The sequence below is a fragment of the Orycteropus afer genome, unplaced genomic scaffold (assembly GCF_000298275.1).
Source record: "Orycteropus afer afer isolate SDZICR_OR568_19922 unplaced genomic scaffold, OryAfe1.0 scaffold00277, whole genome shotgun sequence".
NCBI lineage: Eukaryota > Metazoa > Chordata > Mammalia > Tubulidentata > Orycteropodidae > Orycteropus > Orycteropus afer.
In genome coordinates this window covers 454311-478963 of record NW_006921864.1, presented here as the reverse complement: position 1 = coordinate 478963, position 24653 = coordinate 454311, and the positions used below count along the sequence as shown (strand labels likewise).

At 35.4% G+C, this 24653-nt stretch overlaps 1 protein-coding gene across 1 annotated transcript in view; it reads left to right on the top strand.

Moving 5' to 3' along the window:
• HCN1 (hyperpolarization activated cyclic nucleotide gated potassium channel 1) overlaps positions 1 to 24653 on the top strand; it is a 670899-nt gene that overhangs the window by 313944 nt on the left and 332302 nt on the right. Inside the window, exon 3 of the mRNA XM_007950552.2 lies at positions 23832 to 23993. Within this exon, the coding sequence (XP_007948743.1) occupies positions 23832 to 23993 (162 nt within the window). The remainder of the gene's footprint in view (positions 1 to 23831; positions 23994 to 24653) is intronic.

Genomic DNA, 24653 nt, shown 5'->3' with positions numbered 1-24653 from the left:
TTCCAGAAATTATTAAGCTAATGCTATCAGTACCACATTTTAATTTTTGCTCAGTGAGCCCTACTTATCCTGAGGATCTCCATTTATATTGCAAGTGATCCAACTCTTGTCCCTTTATAGCCAAGCCACCTGCCTTAATGTCTCTCTAACATTGTTTACTTTTTAATTTTTTGTTGTGTTTGTAAAACATCTCACCTTCCAGCATAGTATATATTGGATGTGTTTATTTTGTTTATTTTGTATTGTCTGTGTCCTCTCAATAGACTGTAAGCTTCATCAGGGTAGAAATTTGTCTGTTTTTTAACTGATATATTTCAAGAGACATATGTACATATTTACCACAACTCTTAGTATTTCCACAGAGATGAGTCATTCAAATTAATTTACTATTTCAAAATATATGTTGTTATTGTTATTGTTAGGTGCTGTTGTGTCAGCTCTGACTCATAACAGCCCTTGTACAACAGAAGGAAACACTGCCTGCTCCTGCTCCAGCATCACAATGCTTGCTATATCTGAGCCCATTGTTGCAGCCACTGTGTTAATCCATTTTGTTGATGGCCTTCCCCTTCTCACTGACCGTCTAGTTTACCAAGCATGATATGATTCTCCAGGGAATGGCCCCTTCTGACAACATGACCGAAGTAGATGAGACAAAGTATGACCATTCTCACATCCAAGGAGCTTTCTGGCTGCTCTTCCTCCAGGACAGATTTGTTCCTTCTTCTGACAATCCATGGTAATTTCAGTACTCTCCACCAACACCACAATTCAAAAGCATCAACTCTTCTGTCTTCCTTATTCATTGTCCAGCTTTCACATGCATATGATTAAAAACACTATGTCTTGGGCTAGGTGCACCTTTGTCTTCAAAGAGACATCTTTGCTCATCAGCACTTTAAAGAGGTCTTTTGCAGCAGATTTGCCCTGTACAATAAATATATCATCTGATTTCTTGACTGCTGCTTCCATTGGTGTTGATTGTGTAACCAAGTAATATAAAAATATGTAGAGTATTTTAAAATGTGTGTGCATTATTACCTGATTTTTCTGAAAAAAATATTGTTCCAAAATATATTCTAACTAATAGTAAATCAGTGTGTTTCTTTCTAGATCCTCAAAACAATGTCATATTCTAAAATCACTCAAATTATTGGTGAGAAGTAATATCTAATTTAAGAATTATATTCAGAAATTGAGCATTATTTCTATTTTTATCTGCATATTTTATTTCTTCTTTTGTAAAACATCTTATAACCCTTTAATATTTTTCTACTGGGTTGTTAGTGCCACCCTTGTTTATGTATAATAAATTTTTGCATATTAATTATATTACTCTTTGACTAAGAATTATTTTAGTAAATTTTTATTGTGTTTTTCTAATTTTCCTTAAGCCTTCTTTTCTTAATTGCCCATGCTTACTTCAGAAACACTGTCAAGAGTGAAGACAACATAGAGGGCTAAATTTTGCTTCTTGACCTTTATTCCTCCTTATCCTTTTGTACAAACTGCCTTTGACTTTTAAAGAATTAGATTTGGCTTTTGCTTGTTATTTCTCAAAATACACCTAAGTACTTCTTTTTTGTCACACTTCCCCTTTAAACCAACCTTAGGTCACTGAATAGTACTATTTTCATCAATAGTCACTCCCTGAGTAGTGCATTTATTCCCATAATTGTGAACAGTCATGATAAGATGATGAGTGTCATCTCTACCTTTCTGCTCTCAGAAGTCTTGATGAAAGGATACAACAGAGGGTGTTTTTGGTTTATGGGAAGAATGTTTTAGTTAGTCTTAAGACATTATGGTATAATATAAAATGCCATGGATGAAACCAAACTCTTGCCATCCAGTCAATTCCAAATCATAGCGACCATATAGGGCAGAGTAGAACTGTTCAAGCCTGTAATCTCTACAGAAAGGAACCCTAGTATCATAGTGGTTAGGTGCTAGGCTGCTAAACTAGCTGTCAGTGATTCGATCCAACCAGTTACTCCGTAGCAGTCTGCTTCCATGAAGATGTATAGTCTTGATAATCTTATCAGGTAGTTCTACTCTATCCTATAAGATTGCTATAAGAATGTGTAGTGTAGTAAATTACATAGTGTGGCTTTTCTAGCCATAAGTCTTTGTAAACTCCATGGTGGAATTTGTCATGATCAACTGAGTAGCTCCTGATTGTTAGATATCCACCTCAGGTATTTCTGTTGGGAGCTTCACAAAGTAATTTTCTGGGAAGTTTGCACTCTCTCAGGTGTATAGAATTCTGTTGTTGGGATGGGTAAATTTAGCCACTCTGCCAGGCTCAAAAGGAGGCAGAAGGAGTCTCTCTGACTACTGGCTGAAAAAGACATGCTGCTGAGGGAAATGCACCCCTGAGAGACACACACTTGCTGAGAGAGAGACTCAACAGAGACACACTGCTGGGAGAGATGTGAGAGACATGCACTGCTGGGAGAGAGACTGAGAGAGACTGTAGGCTTAGAGAAGGTGGGTTGAGAGAGACTGAGCATGTTCCTGAACTTGAATTGTAGCCTGTTGCTTCCCTAGTAAACCCCATAATCTGTGAGTTCTGTGTGGCCACTGCAGTGAATTATCAAACGCAGCAAAGAGGTAGTGGGTACTGCGAGAGGTATGGTTGGTGTCGGGGTGGATGAAAGAGATGGAGGGGGATGGCATGTCTTGCTTTTCAGGGATAAGTCTTTGGCTACTGATGGTGATCCTGTCTTCCTTTGTGGGGTTACAGGAGGTTAGAAGATGGAGCCTCCCTGCCTCTTTGACAGATTTGATGGCAAACTTATTTTTATTTTTATTTTTTTGGTGTTTAGTCTTTATGGAGGCAGAGCGCCACATCTTTCTCCCATGGAGCAGCTGGTGGGTTTAAACTGCAGACCTTTAGGTTAGCAACTGATTATTTTAATCACTGTGAAACCAGGGCTCCATACTGACTACAGAGCCATACTCTAAAAAAGTCTGTTGATTAATTTAAATTAGATGGTAGGATTTTGAAATTGGACTACATGTGCTGATGTATTTAAAATACCTCATTTGAATATGTCTTTTTGATGTTTTTGTTGTACCACCCAGTTAGTTCCAACTCCTAGTGACCCTGTGTGCACCAAAATGTAACACTGCGTGGTCCCATGCCATCCTCACAGTCATTGCTATGCTTGAGCCCCTTGTTACAACCACTTTGTCAAGCCGTCTCATTGAGGGTCTTCCTCTTTTTCCCTAACTCTCTACTTTACCAAGCATGATGTCCTTCTCTAGGACCTGGCCCCTCCTGATAACATGTCCAAAGTAGGAGAGAGAAGTCTCACCATTCTCACTTCTAAGGAGGATTCTGACTGTATGTCTTTCAAAACATCTTAGAATAGTTCTTGGGAAGAGTATGGAGCTAAATAGGCTATGTCTAAACATTTGTTTAAATAGTTTCTTTTTATTCAACAAATATTTAGTGAGCCTTATGCAAAGCAGGTAATACAGTGCAAAGGAATATAATAGAAATATAAAATACTGACCTTATATTCCAGGAACATATGGTCTTTGAGGATAGACAAATCAACAGACACTTATGCCTCAGAATAAGCATGAAAATAAAGCACAAAGGTGCCATAAGGATATTTAAGAATGATTTCCTTATACCATCAATTCCATGGTACACAGGGAAAATTTTGTGGTGGAAGTATAAAGACTATACTGAAATTTGTGAAGGACTTATATGAACTTGTAGAAAAAGTTTTTAAAAGAAAAAAAAAAAAGTTCATGATATCTAAAGACATCCATGGGCCCTTTAATTACTTCCTATCTTTTTTTGTTTTTTATGATAAAATAAGATGAGATATTTAAAAGCAGTAAAAAACAAGTGGTGATAAAATATGACTCATTATGATTACTATTTATTGTTTTCAATTTTGAGCTTATTCTAGAAGCATAGAAATGTCATTTGAAAATTACATTTCTGTTTTTGAATATTACAGCTTTGCCCTTCTTTTCACTTGTTATAAAAGAAGTCTGTTAGAAAGAATAAAACTATGTTATTAAACATAGTAAAAAGCTGCTGTGTCCATTTTTCCAGCTTACATCCTTACACAATATAAAGTTCTTTACTGTTGAATAAAAGCAGAATGTTTTGCTGAAAAATATAATTAATGCTTGTGTACATTCTAATTTATAAAATGGTCTTCTGCTTTATATGTGTATGTGAATATACACATATATATATAATTTATATTATATAAAAATGGAATATAATGTTTCACAACTGTTTCTGTTATTGCATCCATCCTACTTTCAGTAATGTAATAGATTTAAGTATAATTGTTGTTGTTGTTGTTGTTTGCCGTCGAGTCGGCCCCGACTCATAGCGACCCCTCCTTGGGTTTCCGAGGCAGTATCACTACGGAAGTAGGATTGCCCAACCTTCCTTCCGAGTAAGTATAATTAGTAGATTTAAATAACTAAAAATTAATTCAAAATTATTAATAAATGACAGAAAAATATTTTTAATGAAAAATTGTTATTTTTATCTCAAGGAATGGTAATCTCACTTAAATAGAATCATACCTCAAAGCAAATTCTGGTGTGTATATTATATCTTGGGAGCTCTGGTGGCGTAGTGTCAAAGCATTTGATTGCTAACCAGAAGTCTGGCCTTTCAAACCCACCAGTCACACTCACCAGAAGGAAGGTTGGGCAATAAACATACTTCTGTAGTGATATTGCCCTGGAAACGCAAGCAGTGATCGCTATGAGTCGGATCCATCTCCACGGCAATGATTGCATTGTTTGTGTTTATGTTATAACTTATTGCAATTATGCCTCAGTGAAAGATATGTACTACTATCTTTTAAGCTTTCATAGTGACATGTAGAATGTTAGTTTCCTTTTGGAAATGCATTATCTATTTGAATTGCAAAGTAGATAAGCCTTTTTAAATTAGCTGAAATTCTTTTTTAATACTTTTATAAATGTTAATGAGTAATTTAACAATTATTAGATTTTCTGAATTTTTATTTGTGTACTTCCAAAAAGTTAATCAACTCTTTTGAAAACCAAGTTTTTATTTGAAGAATAAGCTAAATGTGTTCATATGCTTTTTTTCCCTTGGGTACTTTATTACCCTCACCTCTGGGTAAAACCATGCATATAAATAAAGTCATTGTGAGAGATTTAGCTGATAGATTGTATACTAATTTAAATTTGTTTCTAAATAACATACATGTAAATCATTTTTTGTTTATTCAATATGATCAGAGATGTAGAAGTTAAAAATAAATTTATTACAAATATGAAAAAAGAATACAGACACACACATACACATCAGAGCATTCTGAAGGCAAAAGTATGCTCCAGAGTCAAAGAAATTCAGCATGGTAAGTGGAAGGGCACTCAAGATCTTGAAGGATACTTAGCCCTTGATTGTTATAATTGTGGTCAAGATACTCATTCTCTTTGACTTCATTCTTTCCCTCTGTGAAAAGAAAGAGCAAATTGGACAACACATTTTTCTGGCAGTTAGGAAATGCTATGCTTTCTATTATTATTATTATTTTATTTTTTATTGTGATTTGGGTGCAAATTTACAAAGCAGATTTGTTTTAGTCACATTTCATGCACATTTGATTTCCCGGCCCCATTAACCACCAACAATAAAAAGCTCTCCTCCTTTCCCCTCCCCTCCCTGTGACTACCCCTACCCTGTGCCCTTCTTATCTATGCATTCCTGTCTGTCCAGTTTTCCCTTTATGCAAATGCTGCCCTTCTGACATCTCATGGTTGATTGATGTAAGCAATGCATCACCCTAGGTTAGGTGGTTGCATCTCCCTCTAGTAGGTGTTCTATTTGTAGGCCTCTTTACTGTTTCTCTTAGAGCTAAATCATGGAAATGGATCTACTTCCAGGCTAAAGGATAACCCAGGGCCATAGACTTGGGGATTCCACCAGTCTCTGTCTGACCAATAATTCTGAACATTTTTGTGTTTTTTGAATTTTCTTCCACTTGTTTCCCTCCCACTCTATGCAGGATCTCCAATTTTGATCCCTTTCTGGGTGGTTGTCATTTGTGGACAGGCACCATATATTTCTTTTGGTATCAGTGTTGTTAAGGTTGAAGACCATGATCCCCACAGTCCAACACATCCTTTGACTAATTTTGTCCATATAACTTTGATTTCCTTCATTCTTCTTTGTTCCAGATGAGGGGAAACCAATAGTTGCATTTTAGATGGCCTCTTGAAAGTTTTTAAGATGCCAGTCACTACTCACCAATGTAGGGTGTAGAACAAGATTTTTTCTACTGTATTGTGCCAATTGAGCTTGATGTCCCCATAGGCCATGGTCCCAAGCCCACAAGACCAGTGACTCTCTCCCTCAAGGTGTTTGGTTGTCACTGAAAGTTACTCCAAGCTTGCCCCCTGTTAATTCTGTATGTCTATGGTATTTTTGTAGCACATATACATTTTTAAGCATATCTTCAGCTAGATCTATTACTGGTTGTGTGTATATATTCCTGTTTGCCTATCTACCCTGAAATGGTATGCTTTTTGAAGACACTTCTTTATCAGAATTTTGCCTAGAGCTATATGGATTGTGAGTGATGAGATCTGTGTTTCCATGATCACCAGTCACATCCATCTCATTGAAGCCTCACAATCCTGTGGAAGAAGGGTGAGCTGTCTTTGTGATTGTGAGATAGCTACAACAGAATGTAGCTCCCTGAGTTGCAGGCATTTTTAGTTCCATCAGAATCATGCCTTGTCCCCCACCCCCTAGGGCAGCCAGTGATCTTAAGAGCCTGGTAGATTTCTAAAGAGCTTTGGGGTTCTCAAACAGTTGGAAGGTTTCCTCAAATTTCCCAGTTCTTGGGGAAAGCTCTATTCTTTGAATTTTGCAGAGAGTACATATGATTTCAAGGAATAGATATTTTATCCATACTTAAGAGAAATCTTTAATGTCATACCACAGATAACTTTGTTTTAAAAAATTATCTTGTGGAAATATAAGTAAAAAAAAAGTAAATTTTCATTTAGATATTAAACCTCTTAAATATGGATATACTCAAATATTACAATACTTCATTAAATATAATACTAGACTCTGCATGCAGGAGTTGTATATATAGACCAATTTCCCCAAGGAATTGCTGGAGGTGAAGTTTGTATTTCCTTCTGCTCATGTAACTCCTCTGTGTGTTTCTGCTTCCTGTTGGTTCTCTGACCTGCTGCATGCCCAGTTTGCAGCTGCATCCTGGATCCCATTCCACTCTACACACTGTACCATATCACTTTCCTCCATGTACCACATCTTCCCAGCAGCCCTCTGTTTGTCCTTCACTTCATTTTTTTTTTTTAATATTTATTTTTTGACAGATGGGCTATAATACATCATTTATATAGGGAAATTTGCATTTTAATATTCCCTCAGTTGTTGTTGTTAGGAACTGTCAAATCGATTTTGCCTTTTAGTAACCTCTTGGGACAGAGTAAAACTTACCCACAAGGTTTTCTAGGGTGTAACCTTTAGAGGAACAGATTACCATGTCTTTCATCTACCTGAGTGGTGGGTGGTTTCAAACCACCAACCTTTTGATTAGCAACCTAGTGCTTAACTGTTGCTCCACTAGTGTGCCTTACTCCTTTACTTATTAAACTAATAAAGCGGAATGACTGCATATCAAGCATGCGTATAAATGTTCCAGGGATTCAGTTCTCCTCCATCATTTGCAATTCATCAGCACCTTGCCAAGTGTCTGGCCTTCAGTAAGCACACATAGATTAATATATGACCCTCAAATCTCTTCGTTTCAGCAAACACCAAGTTCATTAGTATTTTAATATATCCCTGTTTATAGACTCAAATGATCTTACAATGTGATTGTATTGTGAAGTAAAAGAACTTTATCAGTTTCTTCACGTTTTAATTTTAAAATGATAAAGGAAACTGGAGAAAAGGTAGATAATTCAGTCATATATGAAATGCCAAAGGCCTTTATTCATTTATTTATTTTTTCCTTGCAGGTGCGTTCATTTACAAGATTTTAAGCAGATTATGAAATTGTTCACTAAATGTGCAGGTATAATGAATTGGTTTGATAAACTTTAGCCCATGTAGACAATAAATTAAAAGGTAGGTATTATAGATATAAGGAACACTGGAGACACAGTGAGTAAAGGGCTAATCAAAAGATCAGGAGTTTGAACTCAACAGCCTCGCCACAGGAGAAAGATGTGACAATCTGCTTCTATAAAGATTTACAGCCTTGGAAATTCTATAGGGCAGTTCTACTCTATCATATAGGGTACTATGAGTCAGTGGGTTTGGTGGGTTTTGTAGATACATTAGCAATTAGAGCCTGACCTACAATATTCTAATATAGAAATTTTAAACACCATCCGTGTCCCTAGATCAAGTTGGGAGCTTCACACAGTGCCATTGAGAAGAATTAGTTGGAGAAAAAGATAGCCTAAAGTCAGAGAAAATCTTTAGAAGAGAGTTACTCCAAGCCATTCAACAATTAATGTAGATCTAGAATAAAACTGAAAAAGAAGGGATAATAAAGGGAAAAAAATTATAAAACAGATGTTGACTAACAGAATGACAATAAATCTCTAAAGATCTCTGGAGTTGAAAGCTTTTACTAAAGCAGTGAATTTCCCTGAGTCCAGAAAGTTGATCACTGGTCCCTCTGCAGATGGAAGTGTCTGACCCTTGGGTTTCCCATGATGCAATGTCCTCTTCACTTTGACTTTTTAGTATTGATTCCACATCCAACCTCATCTGCCCACCACACCTATTGCTATCATATAGATTCCAAGCTATGGAAACCCTGTGTGTACCTGGTAAAACTGCACTCCATAAGTTGTTCAAGGTTGTGACCCTTCCAATGTAGATTTCTAGGCTTTCTTGTCTGACACTTCTGAGTGGGTTCAGACAGCTCATCTTTCAGTTAGTAGCTGAGTGCTTAACTGTTTGTGCCATCCAGTGACTCCAAACTCATCTATTACTCATTTATTATATCTTCAGTTTCTTGGTAGCATAGTACCTAAGGCACTTGACTGCAAACCAGAAGGCTGGCAGTTCAAACCCACCATCCACTCCTCGGAAGGAAGATGGGCAATCTACTTCCATAGTGATTCTGCCTTGGCAACCCAAGGAAGGGTCGCTATGAGTTGGGTCCGACTCAACGGCACATAACAACAACAACAACATTGCTCTAATGATGACAGTTTTTCTCTGTGCTAATGTGTGATCTTGCAATCCCAATTGTCGTGGTCATAGGCTTCTCTAGTCCAAATTTAGGGCTTAGAATTTTATGCTTGACTATTAAATCAGGTATTTTCATATATACTTAAAAATACAAACATCCCACCTATGTACACAACTCATTCACAATTGTGAATTCTCATTGACACCATGCTAGTTGAATATTAAAAGCAATGTGATTCTTGTCATATATTTAGCTAAATTATTTAATTGAAATTGACACTTAAATATACCTCTTCTGATTTGCAAATTAACAGTAAAATCAATACCCCTCCTTATAAAGAGTGATTATGTATAAATTTACTTGATGAGTAATAGAATTTGTACAATCCTTTGAACTTTGTGGAGTTTACTACATCTAAAGAAATCTGATTTTGTCTCACTTTCAGGACAAAAATACTGTGCTTCAGTGTGTTTCAACTGCTGCTTTTAAAAGAATGCTTGATAAATATTTTAATTTAAAATTTAACCCTAACAGTGCTACAGGTTCTTTCATATTCTGTATCCAAGACTTAATTTGAACATTTGACTATGCTTGTTTACTTTCAAGAGATCCTGATTACTTTTTGAAGAATTTTTTAAAAAAATGTTTAGAGAAAACATTGATATAGAAAATATAATTATAGCATTATAACTTTAAAAACTGCAACTTTAAAGTATAACATTAAAACTTTTCTGTGTTTCTAATTTTAAAAAAAATGGAAGTTTTTCTTGTTAAAAAGAAAAAAAAATTAAGCATACTACAAAAACGTCCTCTTCCATCAACTCATAGAGTACATAAAAGTACCAAAGCAAAGAATTATGTGGAGGCCTGAACTGATGCTGAATTTACCAAGAAACTGTGACAGTGTGATGTGTGATTGTGCATGCTGGCTGAAATCCCAGATTATAATGATAGTAACCTTTTTGACTCCTCCATTTAGAACTTGTCAGAAGTACAGAATTCTATTGAGTTTAAAGCATACTAACTCAATAGGATTAAGTCCAAAGCTTCAGTTTTTTGGAGTGGATTTTGGCTCAGACTTGTTGTCTGTCACAGGGTTAGCCTATTAGCTGAAATTGATGGTGGAGTTGGATCCTTCAAGGCATGACAGAGTTTATGTTGAGAGATCCAATATCAGGAGAGTCTAATATTTTTTTAGTTAATTCAAAACAATTATTGAAAGCTCAAAGAGTCTGCACTGTTATGGAAAGAAAATTGTTAAGCCTGCAATATGTTGTAAACTTTGCAAGTAGAGTATACATGCAGAACATGAAAACCAAGTTCCTTTGCTACCTAAAAATTTCATGATTGTAGAAAATATGGCAATGACCATAAAAATAATTAAAACTCTTTGATATACTCATGTGTAATCAAAAGTTAACTACTATATTATTGTACATGTTCATTATGCAAGCCATACTATGTTAGTGATGCTTGAACAACAAAGAAACAGATTTAAACTAGTTTCCATGAGAAATGACAGAAAAATAAACATCTTCTGAAAATCATTCAAAAACTTTTACTTACATGGGTTATTTTTCAGCAACCACCACCTGAGTCTGATCTCTTTGTGTTTTTAATTTATATAAGCATGAGCGACTTAATGTTAATAGGAGGTAGATTACTTTCATTCAACATATTATACTCTTATTAATCATGTGGCAAAGTTCATGAAGTACAAAGACACTAAGATATGAACTTCCTCAACAAGGTGATTATATTTTCTGTAGACAGTGATTATGTAAGTCAGATTTGTGGGAAATAGGAAACATAACTGTTTACAAATGGATGACTAGAAAAAAATGAATATATAGGCTAAGTAAGGGAAATAAACAAGGTTTGAGAAGGAACCAGGAGCCAGATCACAAAATAATTCATATATTATACTGAGGAGGTTGGCCTGTATTTTATGGAATGTTGCTAATGATTTTTAACCTCGAAAGTAGCATTATCATTTTTGTGTCATAGAAACTCTAGTTGCAACTGTAGCGGAGCAAATAATTTAGGATTTCACTTAGAATAAAAAAATTGGGAGGTTGAAATAACTGAGGTGAGAGATGATGTGTGTTTGAGCTAAGGAATTTGCAATTCAAGAGTATTACAGAGAGGAGGGTTATAAAACTTGTTATTATATGCCATTGAGTTGGCTCTGACTCATAGTGACCCTCTCTGTACAACAGAACAAAACACTGCCTGGTCCTGGCCAAGATCACAGTGCTTGTTATACCTGAGCTTATTGTTGCAGCCACTGTGTCAATCCATCTGTTGTTGTTGTTGTTGTTGTTGTGTGCCGTCAAGTCAGACCTAACTCATAGCGACCCCTCCTTGGGTTTCTGAGGCAGTATCACTACGGAAAGTAGATTGTCCCATCTTCCTTCCGAGGAGTGGCTGGTGGGTTTGAACCACCAGCCTTCTGGTTAGCAGTCAAATGCCTTAAGCACTATGCTACCAGAGCTCTTTCTCAATCCATCTAGTTACCAATATTTTAACTTGGCAGGTAAGGAAACTGAGAACCTCTAGCAAAGCCCTCATGATAGACTAGCTAATTTTGCGGATGACAATACATTATCTATGGAGAGAATGCAGCAGATATGTTGAGTATGGAAGAGATGAGTAAAGTTTTACACATCTTCAGATTGACTTGAGTGTGGGGTTTAGATGTAAGAGAGTTGTCTTCAGGATAAGTCAAGGTTCTAGAATTATCTAACTATAAATAGTAGTTGAAGTTATATAAGTAGAAGGATGCTATCAAGGAGAGTAGGTAGAATGGTAAATAGCTAGTTTTAACTTTTAGAGAGAGTAGAGAATGAGAAGCTTGAAAAGAACACTGAAAATGGTTGACCAGAGAAATGAGAGTAGGCAAGGGGCAAGAAAGAGAATGGCATCTCAGAAACAGAATACAGAGTGTCAAGAAAGAGTAAATTTATAGCCTGATATATGTCTGAGGAAGTCAAACAAGTGTGGCTTGCAAATTGCTTATTGGATTCACCAATAAAAGGATCATATGCAAATTTCACCATGATGTTTTCAATTGACAGGGAATACTGGAGAGCAAGAGGTTTATGAGTTAAATACAAAGTAGAAAAGTAATGTCTCTGTAAGAAGTTTTTAATTATGTTTGACTGAAATGAGAAATAGGTATATAATGGGTGAAGATATAGGCTGAATGCACTTTTTTTAATAGAGGAGAAACTTAAGAATTTTTAAATGGTGGAAGAGTCTGAAGAAGAGGAAAAGAGGTAATTAATGAAGGAAGGTCATTGAGAACATGGAAGGAAGGAAACAGGATAAACAGAGCAGGTTTCAGAGAGAAAGAGAGACACATGATGCTCTAAGAGAAAAGACAAGTATGGATGGAAGCATGCTTTTCAATGATGTTATTTCTCAGTAAAATTAAAGGTAATTTTTTGTGACTGAGATAAGCAGAAGTAATTTGGGGACTTTGGGAGACTTAAAGTTTTAAAGTAATTGCCTTGAAGGATCAGAAACAAGCTATATAGGCATATGCTAAAATAACGACACAGTGCTGGTAACGTGCTTTTGTGGAAACATGACCTAGTTAGGTGGAATTTTCTTTAGCAACATGTAGAAGCCCATTAGATAAGTAAGAATAAGGAAAATTAGATTGATCTTGAGACAATATATTGCCATGAAACTACAACAGAAGATTAGCTGAAATAATGGGTCTTAGTGTCAGACTGAATAAGGAGAATGACAATGATGGGTAGAGCGAAGAGAGTGATGAAAAAAATGAAAATTTCCAATATTTGGTTATCTAAACCAATTTATAAAAAGCTTAGTGAGAGTAAGAAAAATAAAAACTGGAAGGAAAAAATATGGTCAAATAATCACAATTTTGTCATTAAGAACTTTATTTAAGGTGGGTTTCAGTGAAGACAACATCTATATGGGTTTTGGCCTTCTGTCATTCCTTCTCAGAATGATATGCATTCTGGAATTAATGAGTGTCAAAGTTAGTAACAGACATAGGTATATAATAAATTCACTTTTTTCAGGTACCATGATAAGGATTCTCTTAAAATCAGAAATCTACAGTGCTATCACAGAGAGCAAGGATCTCTGGTGGTGCAGTGCCTAAGGCATTTGATTGCTGACCAGAAGGTTGGCAGCTCAAATGCACCAGCCACTCAGAGGAAGGAAGACTGGGCAATCTACTTCCATAAAGATTTACTGCCTTGGAAACCCAAAGGGAATCACTATGAGTCAGAATCAACTCGATGGCAGTGAGTTTGGTGTTTCTTGGTTATCACAAAGAGCATTGGAAAAAATATAATATATATGAGCTATGCATGAAATAAAATATATATGAAAAAAATATATATATAAATGAAAATTCTCATTTAGAACTAGAAGCTAATGGCCTTCCTTCCTCCCTTTATTCATTTTGTCTTCTTTTCTACTTCCCTTCCTTCTTTACTTCTATTTTGTGAAAGTGTATTTAAAAAAAAAAAAAAAACAAAACTCACTGCCATTGAGTCAGATCCAACTAATAGCGACCCCTCTATGGGTTTCTGAGGGGGAGTTCCAGTAGCATAGTGGCTAAGACACTTGCCAGCTAACCAGATGGCTGGCGGTTCAAACCCACCAGCCACTCCTTGAAAGGAAGGTTGGGCAATCCTACTTCCGTAGTGATACTGCCTCGGAAACCCAAGGAGGGGTCGCTATGAGTCGGGTTTGACTCAACGGCACATAACAACAACACAACATGGGTTTCTGAAGTGGTATCACTACAGAAGTAGATTGCCCAACCTTCCTTCCAAAAATGTATTAAGTATCTGATTTTGTAAATACAATCTTTGACCTCGAGGGTCTCACAATCTAGTGAGGGCACAGACATATAAACACATAATTACAGAAGTGTTTTCAGCATTTTAAGGAACCCTGGTAGCCAGTCGCTGCAAACTTAAAAGCAGCTGTGTGAACCCACTAGCTGTTCAGTTGGAGAAAGATGTGACAATTTACTTCTGTAGAGATTTAGCCTTAGAAACCAAATGGGCACAGTTCCATTCTGTTGTGTAGGGTCACTAAGAGTCAGAATCAACTGGACTAAAAAGGTTTCAGTCTTATTTTTGGTTAAACATTTTTAGAGTTATTGACAAGGCCCTATGGAAGGAAGCACTTAATTCTCTCCATAGAGAGACTGAAGGAGAGTTTCCTGAGGAAGTGATATTTGAGGCAAGTCTTGAAGGGTGAATAAGAAATTCATCAGTCAGAAAAAAAGAATGGAAGGCATTATACCAGTAGAGAATAACATGCAGGGAACCATAAGGAGTTGATCTGCCCCAGACATAGAGTATGTACTGGGGGGCAGGGTAAGAGATGATGGTGAAATAGTAGAGAGAAAGCAGGTCACAAGGGGCCTTTATAGCAAACCAAGGAGTTTGGATAGCATGACTATTCTTTGGCTTTCTAACAAAAGTTCAAGTAAGTTACTGACATGATGAAGTTTGAATAATAGAATGGCACTCCTGGTTCTTCAGTAGAAGATCTCTCCATGGAAGGCAAAGCTAGAATTTGGATACATAAGTAATAATGTTGAAAATTATAGAAACAAATTAATTTATGAATTAAATCAGTTCTAATGAAGCCCCATATAAACTTATGAATAGAAGAAGGACGTGAAAGAGTGATTTTAAATTTCTTTTGAAAAATAAGTGTGTGAAGCACAAACTATTTATAATTATGTTGTTATTATGTGCTCCGAAGTTGACCCTGACTCATAGCAACCCTCTATGATAAAGTGGATTTACCTCATAGTGTTTCTTACGCTGTGATTTTTATGAGAGCAGATCCCAGGTCTTCCCTTCCACGGAATGGCTGGTCAATTCAAACCACTGACATTTCAGTTAGCAGCCGAGCTCTTACCTATTGCTCCATCAAGGCTGCTCAAGATAATTATTGTTGTTGTTGTTGTTATGTGCCGTGGAGTCGGCCCCGACTCATAGCGACCCCTCCTTGGGTTTCCGAGGCAGTATCACTACGGAAGTAGGATTGCCCAACTTTCCTTCCGAGGAGTGGCTGGTGGGTTTGAACCGCCAGCCGTCTGGTTAGCAGGCAAGTGTCTTAGCCACTATGCTACCAGAGATAATTATTAGGGGAGGGTAATTTGAAGGCTGCATAATATGTTGCATGTATAAAATAAGCAATGATTTATTGGTAAACAAGTAGGTTAACAGCTTATTATTTATTTATTTAAAAAAACCTCTACAGAGAACATGTATATATGGGTTTGAAAAGTATAGGTTCTTGTAATACAGGTTTGTCAATTTAGATTTTTGGAAAAGAGATAAGTTATGAAATAAAGAGTTATTCCTCAAGAAGAAAGATTTCTACTTCAAGAAAGATTTATACTTTAAGACCCACATGTGGGTCTTCTATCCCTTCTAAGATTACAGAACAATTAAGGAATTTCAGTACATAAAGAAATATATCTATAATATAGAAGAGACCAAGATCAGGAATCTGTTACTAAGACATGAAAATGTTCGAAATCTCTCAAAGATTAAAAGCCTACCTTGGGAGATACTATAAAGGGTTTGCAGAAGTGGGAGCCAGTCTATTAAGTGAAATCATTGAAACACTTGAAGTTGAAGTCAAAAGGTATCATGCAGAACATAATTGAGCAGCAGGGCTGAACACAGGGAGCTTAATTTAGGTCAGTACCTGGCAACTTTTCATTCTGTTGTGCGTAATATTGCTATGACTCAGAGCTGACTCAATGGCACCTATCAACAAAACAACTATCCCAGTCAACACCCATAGCCACCTCCCACCCCTTGCACACACACGTAGAGTTTGGGCAGATTTCATTTACCCCATAAAAGGTTCTTCATCTATTCACTAAAGAAATTATATTCATATTTTTTTAAAAAAGTTACAGATTCACATGATGCCAAGAAGAATGACATCCATTCCTTCAATGATCTCTGAGAAAATGAGTTTCTAAAAGTCAATGTGTAGACAAGTGATCATTAAAGGAATAAGATAGAAAGATATTCTTGAACTGAGGCAAAGTATGCTGCTATAGAGTATGTTAGAGGGACAAACGATTATGATAGCTCTGTAGAAAAGAGAGAAATGATCCCTGATTAAAACAAATGGGAACTGTGTGGATGAAGAGATGGTGTTTCTAGTGAATGATTCCCCAAGTGCTGATGAACCTAATGCCCAGGATTGTATTCTACATATAGAAAGTATTTGATACATGGCTTTTGTGATAAAAATATCAAGCTATATTAATAGAGCTTATTACCTTTCATGGTCCTTCCACATGTATTAATTTACGTAATTTTTATAATAATTATGGTAGTTAAGTGTTTTCACTTCATATGGTCTTGCAAATATCTAGATGCACTATTATCTGAGTCAATGAAGCATCATAAGGAATTCTTAGCTCTAGAAGGTATCCAAAAAGTGAATCTGAAATCATGTCATTTTCTAATAGACCAAATTTTACTCAAATGTGTTTTGAGGTGCTAGCAACTTAGCCAGTGCTTGTTTATTTCTTTTAAGTTTGAGTTTCTTGTTTGGGGCTTGCAATAACAATATGTTTTCTTCACTACATTTCATGAAATTGAAGATTGTGTAGTTTGTTCACTAAGACTTGTAGTTCTATTTTTCTGGCTTTCTACCCAAAATCATATTATGCATTTGAAAAGGCATATGCTAAGATAGTGAACCAACACTATTTTTTTTTTTTTTTTTCTCTCTCTCTCCCAGAGCATCTCTGACACAAATTCACTCAAACAAATTAGTGTTCCGAACAGTACTGGGACATCTGGCCAAAGTAGCAAGATTGCATGCCAGTGCCAGAGCTAACGCTAATGGCCGCTACCTAAAACATTATGAAGTAGCATTGTATTCATCTAACAACTTTTCAGAAGCCAGCTTTCCTTTTTCTTGTTTTCCCTTTTGACCTAGGGGAATGGCAGAATGTCCTTGTTTGCACAAGACCTTGCTAGATTCTAGATGGAATGAGGATGGGGATATTGTACAATGAGTTTGGCACTTTGTCTAAATATAATGGCATCTACCATTTTTTTTTGGGGGGGGGGAGAGGGGACAGTACTGGGAAAGACCTTTGCCAATAAATGTTTGTTTTGGTTACCTAGTGCCACTCTGACAGGAATATACCACAAATGTGATGGCTTTAACAAACAGGAGTTTATTCTCTTACAGTTTTGGAGGCCAAAGTCCAAGTTCAAAGTGCCAGGCTCTTGGAGCTGGGTGGAAGCCCCTTAACCTTGGGCTTCAGCTCTGCCTTCTCTCCCAGTCCACTGAAGCTGGAGGTTTTTCTTCACTCACACAGCTGCTGGCTGCTGAGGCTGACAAACCCAAGGTCTACAAGTAAAAAGACACAATCCTGATATTACCAAACCACATAACAGGACATTAATTCAAGTCCATTGAAAGTCCCAACATCAGTACAGCATGGCAAGCTGCTGAACAATGACTTGGCTATATGCAGGGTTCAAGCATGCCATAAGCTGGAGACCTTCCTCAAAGTCTCTATTTATATCCTAGAAGCAGCTCACATCCCTAAAGCAGCTACTTAGCTGCTCCAGTGCATTCCACCATGGAGTTAATTACTACTCTCACCATGGAGGATACCTACATACAACTGCCTAGCTACTCAACCAGCCCCAACCAAGTTAACATACAAACTTAACTACCATGATGTTTAGGGACAAATCTCTTATATAGTGTTTTATGTGTGGCTTATCTTCCAATTAGTCTTTGTTTCTTATGGTATAGGAGGCATTTTCATTTCTTAATATCATTGTTTTTTCATTTGTAAAGTGAAGAGTAGTATAGAATTTTACATGTCAAATGTATGTACTTCATAGGTCATTTCCTCTGTATTCTTTCGTTTGGTGAAAAAGACAAAGGCAAAATTTAGGAAACTAATTAATACAGAGTCTGGATTAGAACTCTGATCTTCTAGTTTTAAGTTATGTGTTTTTCTTAATGAATATTTTTTTAGTCCTTATATGGCTGACACTTTTATTGAACATGTGTCTTTTTCTTCAATGCTAATCTTGTTATATTAGCATAAACAAAAGAATAGTGATAATGTTAACAAAAATGAGAACTTTCCAAAAATTTGAGGAAAATTGGAAAATACCTTGCAATTTAATGTTCCATGAAGGTATGTGTGATTAAATTTGACCATACAAAAATTCTAAAATTTTCTATTTTTTTAATTTATATTTTATTATTGTATACAGAACATAATGTTGACTATTTTAGCAATTTTTATATATACCATGCATTCACAATGTTGCATAATTGTCACAACCATTTTTTCCAGATTTTTTAAGCCAAAAAACTGACTGATATGCCAAACATTTATCATCACTTGAGAATTTAAGAAAATTCACAAATGTGAGGCCAAATATATTAGAGTGGACTCTTTATCACAGAATTTATAGAAAATGCAAAGACATGACCATATATAATCTTATTTTGTAATATTATTTGCAATATTTTGTAATATGAGAGTATAAAGATAAGATCGGGACTATTATTAGCATTATGTTATTTCTAACATGAACTCTTAACCATTCTCTCCAAAAAGACACGTAATTAAATGGAAATATCATTTGAAATTAATTTACAAGTGATCTCTGGTAGCATAGTGCTTAAGGCCCTTAACTGCTAACCAGAAGGCTGGCGGTTCAAACCCACCAGCCACTCCTTGGAAGGAAGGTTGGGCAATCCACTTCCATAGTGATACCACCTTGGAAACCCAAGGAGGGGTCGCTATGAGTCAGGTCTGACTCCACGGCACATAACAACAACAAACATAATTCACAGAATACTGTTAACATTGTTACTACTCTGATTATTTTACCCTCTCTTTATACACACGTGCACACAGACACACTCAGGATAACCGTCATTTTACCATAATACGATCATTTGCTTGTTAATTTTTTTTTTTATTGTGTAAGTAGAAAAGAATAGAAAAGATTATACTAATTTATTTCCTTTCATTTGGAATTTTCAACCTAATATTTTTGGGAAAAACTTTTTTAAAAAAAAAATTATATTTCATTAAATCAATATTTTAGTGCTTACTTTATCTTGAAATTAAGTGTGTATGGTAATTAACTACCAAAGTGGATTCCGATAACTGTTACTGAAATAAGCTTCAAAGAACCATTATGAAATTCATACTTGTTATTTTCCTCATTTAAGTATTTCAGTGGTTGTAAAATTTGGTTACATAATTTTTAAATTCACAGCCATTTAAAATTTATAATAGAGTGATAGAAAATGATGTTATATGGGTTCATTTTAATTAATTACACTCTAGTTTTGGAATCTACTGAACTCTCTCCTTATGAGTCAATCATAACTTGATTGTCTCAGTGTGTAAACTACTTCCTAAAGTAAATTAACCACCCGGGAACTATGCTATCACTTTCATTTTTCTGGGTCAGTGTTCAATAAATGTCTGTTTTCTTGTACCAAATAGTCTTCATGAAGGTTAAAAAAATATACTGGTTATTTCTAAGGAAATTTAAAAATATGAAGAATTGGGTAAATTCATTTAACAAAATGCAACCAGGAGTAGACATTTTTGTTTATTTGTTTGTTTGTTTTTTGACTTATTCCTAGCTACCCACTAATACTGACTTGAAAGTCAAAGAAAAATAACCTTAGTAGAAATGCTTCTGCTCAGTGTGGTAATCCTTAGCATTGACCTATTTATACAAATTTATTGGTAATCATGAACCCTCAGTGAGATAAAAAAAATGTTTAAAGAGCAACAACTCTGTACAACCACACATTGTGTTTGCCAGTTTTCAAGGTTTGTACTTTCACAGTTTATACTTCAATCTTTCCAACCCATTGCTTTCTATCAAAAATGTTGAAAGGATATATAATAAAACATTTTCCCATTTTATTTTGCAAATTTCTCTTAACTCGAGATCTTTGATTTTTCTCATTGTAGTAGTGCTAAATAAAGAACAAGTTTGCATGACATTTTTTTTCCCTAGATGTTGGACAATCTACTTCCCTAGTGATATTGTCTCGGAAACCCAAGGAGGGTCACTTTGAGTTGGATCCAACTCAATGGCAGTGAGTTTGGGTTTTTTTAGTATTAAAAATGGATGATTAGAAGACCCTGATATATTATATAGTAGCAGAGTAATGAAATAAATTTTTAGATTCTAAGTTATAGTCCACATTGTTATAGGTGATGAGAAACATGATATATTGTTTTACAACTGTTGTTGTTAGGGACCATTGAGTTGGCTCTGACTCAGTGACCCTATGTACAACAGAATGAAACACTGCCCAGTCCTGTGCCAACGTCATAGTCCTTGCAACCCATTGTTGCAGCCACTGTGTCAGTCCATCTCCTTGAGGGCTTTCTCCTTTTCTGTGACCCACTACTTTACCAAGTATGGCGTGCTTCTCCAGGGAATGGTCCCTTCTGACAATATGGCCAAAGTAGGTGAGACAAAGTGTGACCATTTTCACTTCCAAGGAGCATTCAGCTACATTTCTTCCAGGACATCCATTAGTTCTTCTACAAGCCCATGGTACTTTCAGTATTCTTTGCCAACACCACATCTCAAAAGCATCAACTCTTCTTCAGTCCTTCTTATTCATTGTCTAGCTTTCACATGCACATGAGTCAATTGAAAACACCAATGGCTTGGGTTAAGCACATCTTAGCCTTCATTTCTGCTCTTCAGCAGTTTGAAGAGCTCTTTTACAACTGATTTGCCCAGTACAATACGATGTCTGATTTCTTCACTGCTACTTCGGTTGGTATTGGTGGTGGAACCAAGTAATATAAAAGCATTGACAACTTCAATCTTTTCTACATTCATCATGATGCTGTTTATTGATCCTGTTGTGAGGATTTTCATTTTCTTTATGTTGAAGTGTAATCCATACTGAAGACTGTAGTCTTTAATCTTCATCAGTAAGTGCTTCAAGTCATCTTCACTTTCAGCAAGCAAGATTGTGTCATCTGATTACCGCACATTGTTAACGAGTCTTCCTCCAAACCTGATGCCATCTTCTTTTTCATATAATCTGCCTTCTCAGATTATTTGCTCAGTGTACAGATTGAATAAGTATGGTGAAAGGACACAACCCTGACAAATCCCTTCCTGAGTTTAAATCATGCAGTATCTCCTTGTTCTGTTCAAACAACATCCTTGTAGGTGTATGGATATTACCTTGTCACTGGCAGCATTATACTTCACGATAGATCTTGAAACATTCTTTGTGGTGATGAGTGCAATGCCATTCCTCTTTAGTTTGTCATTCCACGCATAGTAGAACGCACAGTTGCCTAATTCAAAATACCCAAAACCAGCCCATTTCAGCTCACTAATACCTAGGATATAGATCTTTAAGTGTTCCATTTCATTTTTGACAACCTCCGTTTTCCTAGATTAGCATTCATACATTCTATGTTATGATTATTAATTGTTTGCACTTGTTTCTTCTCATTTTGAGTCATGCCCTGTCAAGAAATGGAGGCCGCAAAAGCTTTACTCCATCTGCATCGTTAAGGTTGACTCTCCTTTGAGAAGACAGCCTTTCCCCAGTCATATTTTGAGAGCCTTCCAACCTGAGGGACTCATCTCCTAGGACTATATCAGACAATGTTTCAGGGCTACTCATAAAATTTTCTGGTAATATATCAGACAGTGTTTCACTGCTATTCATAAGGTTATAGTGGCCAATTCTTTGAGAAGTGGATGGCCTCTTCCTTCTTCCAAATCTGTCTTAGTCTGGAAGCTCCACTGAAACCCTTCTGATATTTGAAATACTGGTGGCATGGCCTCCAGCTTCACAGCAACAATCAAGCTGCCACAGTATGTCACACTGACAGACAAGAGGTGGCCTTTTTAATAGTGTGCTGATATCATATTTCCTCTATAATTAAAATGAGAAATTAATGATGAAAATGTTGATACAGTTTTTCATTGACAATATCAATGACCAAGATAAACCAGAGAGAACAACATCAAAAGGAAATTTCTGTAGGTTCACCAAACATAGACCAAATTAAAAAATAGCTTAAAGGAAAATAAAATTCTTAATGTTGTAAAATAAATTGTTGTGAATAGCTGTCATAATATCTAAATATCTTTTGCCTTTAAATCTGGGACCCTATTGTCACTTTTAAAAGCAATTCAGAACATTTTGTACATTTTCAAAAAAAAAAAAGAAAGAAAGAAATTTTTGCCCACTATAATTACTGTCAAAAAGTAGCATTATTTAAATAAATAATTAATGAGTGATAAAAGAGTATCAGAGTAAAAAAAAAAAAAATTAACTAAGGACAAATTTAGTGATTTTATAAAAGAAATATCCCAGATGTCTTCTTATTTGATCTCTACATTCTTAAGTATGCATCTTTGAAAAAATTATAGACCTTTTCTTACATAGATACAGTTTTTCAAATCAGAATATAAATTGTGCTTTTTTTCTGTTTCTTAGATAATTTTCCCATTTACGTCTTTTTTTTATTGCTTCAAAAAATGGAATTCTTTTGTTGAATTATATGAAATGTAATGCTAAATATCACAAGGTGTTGTGTATGTTTGTTTGTTCATATTCATTATTTTGTTTATTAACTCATTAATTCTTCAAGAATTTTTTTTAAAAAACTTTATTCTAGAATGTAGGTGTGTTTCCAGACCTGTTATTCTGGACTAGGTAAAATATAAGCAGAAACTATATTAGAATTGGAAGAGTGATATAATGTCTGAGCTGCTAGAGAAAGAAATCAAGTCTAAATTCTGTTTGTCGTAGTAAGGAGTTAAAGATGTAAAGCTGAATATATATTTCCCCTTCTAAAATACCAATGGAAGATTTTTTGTGCTTTCTTTATCCATCAAATTGGATTTCATGAAAATATCTTAGATAAGAAAACTTCACAGAGAAGTCTGTGTCATAAAAGTAATAGAAATGGAAATAACAATTTTATTTTTTTAAAAAAAATATTACACAATTGTTTTAACCTAATTCAGAGAATTTATATCTGAAAGGCCACTGTTCATGTGCTGTAAACATAATAACAGAAATACCTCCACTCATGTAGTTATTAACTGCAATTTGTTCTCAGTTTTTATATTTTGAAATTAAACATCTATTGTTACTGGTTTTTAGTCCTTATTTATTTTCTCAGTCCTTCAACAAATTCTTTTAACAAGGAATGAGAAGCATTTGACGGCTTTGCTGCTTTGTTTTAAAGCAGTTCCACAAATAAGTCCAGAAGGACAGTGAAAAGGAAACTGTTGACAAACTAATGTCCTTTAAAACATGAACCAGACATTGACTGTATTCCTGCTGTCTGTCTCTGCTCTGTGGAGAGTCCACAGTTGGCTATGATAGTCATGAAGCAGGGTGTCAAGCCTGGATGTGAAGGTAAAGAAATGTAAATTCTGTTTCTGTTTGTAAAAGTTCCCCCTATATTTTTATTATATCAGTACTTCTCTACACAATATCATCTTTTGACATTGGTAGTATTCTTGATTTTTTAAATCATGATCATAAAAATTGATTTTATGTTTTGGTCAACAGATTTTTCACATGACATATGATCTCGCCAGTGCCGTGGTGAGAATTTTTAACCTCATCGGCATGATGCTGCTCCTTTGCCACTGGGATGGCTGTCTTCAGTTCTTAGTTCCACTGCTGCAGGATTTCCCACCAGATTGCTGGGTGTCTCTAAATAAAATGGTCGTAAGTAATTTGTATTATTTTACACTCTCCATTTTCAATGTTCTGCCAATAACTTCTAAAGATTTGTAAGAATTACCTGATTTCTCCTCCAGGTATGTTTAGAAATAATTCATTTTTGCTTTCATGGATACAATATCAGATGTTATATTTGTTTTTTATAACTAAATTTCATTTAAATAAAATGCACCTGAGGATGTATATGTTACAGCATCTATATTTGGATATCTTATTATGGGTATACTGAGACATTTTTATTGCAAAAAGACATACACAAACACACACATAAATACCATCATGGTATAGAATCCTTTAAAAATACCTACTTTTTTGAATCATTCATTCTTTCCATTTTTCATTGTTAGCTTTTGCTATGTTCTACATATACATTTGTAGGCATTGTTAGATATACAAAGGTAGCTATATTAGCGTGGATGAAAATGAAATGTGTAGAAAGTGATATTTCAGTTATCATTTCTTGCTAGGGAAACAAGAAAAATTTCATGGATACTGTAGGCTTTAAATTTAACCCTGAATGATGTGTAAAAAGAAATAATCTTTTGAAATAGAAAATATAATTTTTTTTTTTTATTAGGATTTGGGTGAAGATTTACAGAGTAAATTCACTTTTCATACAGCAGTTCACATATACTTTGTCTCATG